At 33.8% G+C, this 3234-nt stretch overlaps 1 protein-coding gene across 1 annotated transcript in view; it reads right to left on the bottom strand.

The window, feature by feature from the left end:
• Nucleotides 1-688: 688 nt before the first annotated feature.
• LOC111086360 (cubilin-like) overlaps nucleotides 689-3234 on the bottom strand; it is a gene marked incomplete at its 3' end in the record, with an annotated part of 47048 nt that continues 44502 nt past the window's right edge. Inside the window, exons 7-9 of the mRNA XM_022388919.1 lie at nucleotides 2232-2366; nucleotides 1527-1748; nucleotides 689-886 (exon numbers count right to left, since the gene is read on the bottom strand). Of these exons, the coding sequence (XP_022244627.1) occupies nucleotides 689-886; nucleotides 1527-1748; nucleotides 2232-2366 (555 nt within the window). The remainder of the gene's footprint in view (nucleotides 887-1526; nucleotides 1749-2231; nucleotides 2367-3234) is intronic.

The following is a 3234-nucleotide window of genomic DNA, read 5'->3' as shown; positions in this document are numbered from 1 at the left end:
TATTGACTAGATAGAGGGTAGGCTGGTATATAAAAGAAGGTAATGTAATGCGTGGGAGTAGATAGATAGTGAGTAATTGAACTGCAGTCAGAAGTATTATTGACGTTCGTTTGTTTAGCGCGATTGTTGAGTTCAGTTATATTCGGAAAGAATAAACCAGTTTTATTAAGTAAAGACTTGTGTCGCTTAAAATTTCGTCGGAACGAAGTTACGGAAAAATCAATTAACGAAACGGAGACGTAACAATATTTATGTACTAGAAATAATATTTTATCAATTTAATGAAATCACTTTTATAAATGTTCTAATACAATAACCATACATAAGGCGTTCCTGGAAATGAAACAATTCTCAACAGTGTATTGTTTGTTTTAGAGCAAAGCCACGTTGTACTATATGTTGTATCTACCGCGAGGAATCGAGTCATGGATTGTAAGTCCGTAAACTTATTACTGTCTCATCAATAGTGTCAAAAATTAAAATATTCAATCAGTTATACAATAGAAAAAGTATATTGATATAAAAATCAGATTCTTCACCTAAAGTCCTATTATCTTAAAGCATAAAAGTATTACACACTTGTATAATTTATTTATATTATTATCGGTTTACAATTATTCAAAACACAAAACAATAATTTTATCTGTTGGTTAATACTATTGCAAGATGTACGATATAATAAACGTACTATTTTTACTTCTTTCTATTTCTTCAGCAAAGAATTTTTCAATCTTCTCTGCAAACTTTCGTTTGATGCAGTAGACCAGCAGGATAACTAATAAGACGGCGCTAACAGTAATTAAGCCTAACCAAAATGGTTCCTCCAACATTCGCTGACTTAAAGGTTTGTAAGTAATCCGAATCACGTACTGAGAACAGCGAGGCCCTGGAAAATATATTCGTATACATGCATAAAACATACTTCAATGTTTTTTTACGTTTGCGATGATAACAGGTATACTGTTGGAGTAACTTTAAAGAACGTTCAAAGCTTAGTTGTAAAAAGCTAATACCAGAGAGTTAAAATGTTTTTATATAAACAAACTAATAATAATAAACATCGATAGGAATGTTTTTAAGGTAATGTAGACTGATAATGGAAAGGATAAAGATATCAAAGTGAGATTTTGACTTCAACGTTGTTGCTTATATATTCACCAGTTTATGATTACAGCTGTAGCAACTATTTTCAGGAGCTTTAGCCAAGGGAGTGACTGGAATAACGAAAAGACGCATGTTGCTCAACTCTGCTTACATAACACATCGTACCTCAATGTATTAGTTTGAAGGAGTTGGATCAGGCAGTTTCCTAAAGCAGCTATCTCATTTACTCCACTTATATGTACTCTACTGTGTGTTTAGTTATCTTGTTACACATTCTTTTATGACTGTACGCGTATGATTTTCTTTCTATACAGTTAAAATAGCGAGATGGGGGAATGTGTTCAGGATATATAGTACCACTGTGATCGTCAATAGAATATTAAATAATGAACTCTAGATATTAACAAAAATCGTGTTATTACCTTCATACATAGCGTGGCAACGACAATGGGTTGTATTATTTACAACTGAACAATCACCATGCTGACCACAAGGACTAGGGTCGCATGGAGTCACAAACTGGTCGCAGTGGTCACCCGTGTAACCTTCATAACAGTTGCATCTATAGCCATGTTCAATAATGTTACACGTTCCGTAGTCACCACACGGATTTAAGGTGCACCAGGGAATGTGGCAAAACAAACCTAAGATAACGAAAGTGAAATTTCACAAAAATGCAAATGAAATAGAAATCTTAGATTTTCTCTGAGAGATTTAGTTAGCAGCATAATCATACAAATCTGATTGTTATTAAATGTAAAGCTGCACAATAGGCTATCTGTGCTATGGTCAACTCAAGGATCGAACCCCAAGTTTTTGCGTTATAAATAAGCCAAAAATAATGTAAAAGCAGCTAATAGTTGGGTAATTATAGTTATTTAATAAACCGATAGATGGTAAATGTATTTTATGAAAAAGTGCAAGAAGATTCCAAAATAGTTAGAAAAATCCTGGTTCTGACGAATAAATCTTCAAATCGCTTTTTTACCAATCAGTGGTGGATAAACTTGAAACCTTTAACTTAAGGTTGTTTTTAACACATTACGTTTTATGTTCTTATCTGTACAATCAAGTTATATGAATATAAAAAGGGAACTATTATATAACATATGACAATTTTGTTTTACCAGTAAAATTACTTGTGCATTTGCACTGAAACCCTCCTTCAGGATGTGCTGAACATGAACCACCATTCTCACAGAAACACCCATCCAGTGAATGTGAGGTATTTAGTCCTAGAGATTTGTTGAGAAAGAGCAAATCTGAAAAAAAAAGAAAAAAAAAGTTAAATAAACCACTCCTAGTCATTTTCACAGAAGTAAATGGTTTCATAGTCATTAGTGTCTCACTTTCCGAAAGATTGTGAGACGAAGGTGTTAAAAGGTGTCTGCCTGTGTTTCTGTGATTTATATCTATAATTTGTAATATAAGGAACCATTCTTTTTTTATATGATTTTTCGCTAGCTTTCCTTATTAAAAAGATGCGCACACGCACGCACGTGGACAAGATAAGTAATAATACCCAGATGCACACCTTCAGGGTACACTTATTATGGGTGCAAAGTTTCAAGCTTCTAGGTTCTTTCCTCTTGGAGCTATGGTTGTCACACATACACAGACACGCACGTGCATTTCTGTCTGTCTGTGATTTATATCTATAATTTGTAGTATAAGGAGTAATTTATTTTCTATGTGATTTTTCGCATAAAAAGATGCACACGTGTGTGACTGTCTGTCTCTGATTTTTATTTGTAATATAAGGAACCACTTCTTATCTATGTGATTTTTTGCTAGCTTGCCTCAATAAAACGATGCGCATGCATGTGGATAAGTAATAATACCCAGGAGCAGACTCTCAGAGTCCAGTTAGTATGGGTGTAAAATTTCAGGTTTCTAGGTTCTTTGCTCTTGGAGCTATGGTAGTCACCGACACACTGTCTAACAGACACAACCTTTCATTATTATAGACTAGCAAAAGTACCCGAATTCGCTCGGGTTACTAGGTTGATTTATTCTAGATGACTATGTCAGCGTGTATATTCTGATCCAATTTTAGCATAAAAATATTAGGTCGCCAAGAAATTAATGTCACTTGTTTTTAGATGAAAATACCCGAACAACTTATATGTC

Source organism: Limulus polyphemus, unplaced genomic scaffold, assembly GCF_000517525.1.
Source record: "Limulus polyphemus unplaced genomic scaffold, Limulus_polyphemus-2.1.2 Scaffold1043, whole genome shotgun sequence".
Classification (NCBI taxonomy): domain Eukaryota; kingdom Metazoa; phylum Arthropoda; class Merostomata; order Xiphosura; family Limulidae; genus Limulus; species Limulus polyphemus.
Note: the sequence above shows the minus strand (reverse complement) of the source record. Positions and strands in the feature narration are given on the sequence as shown.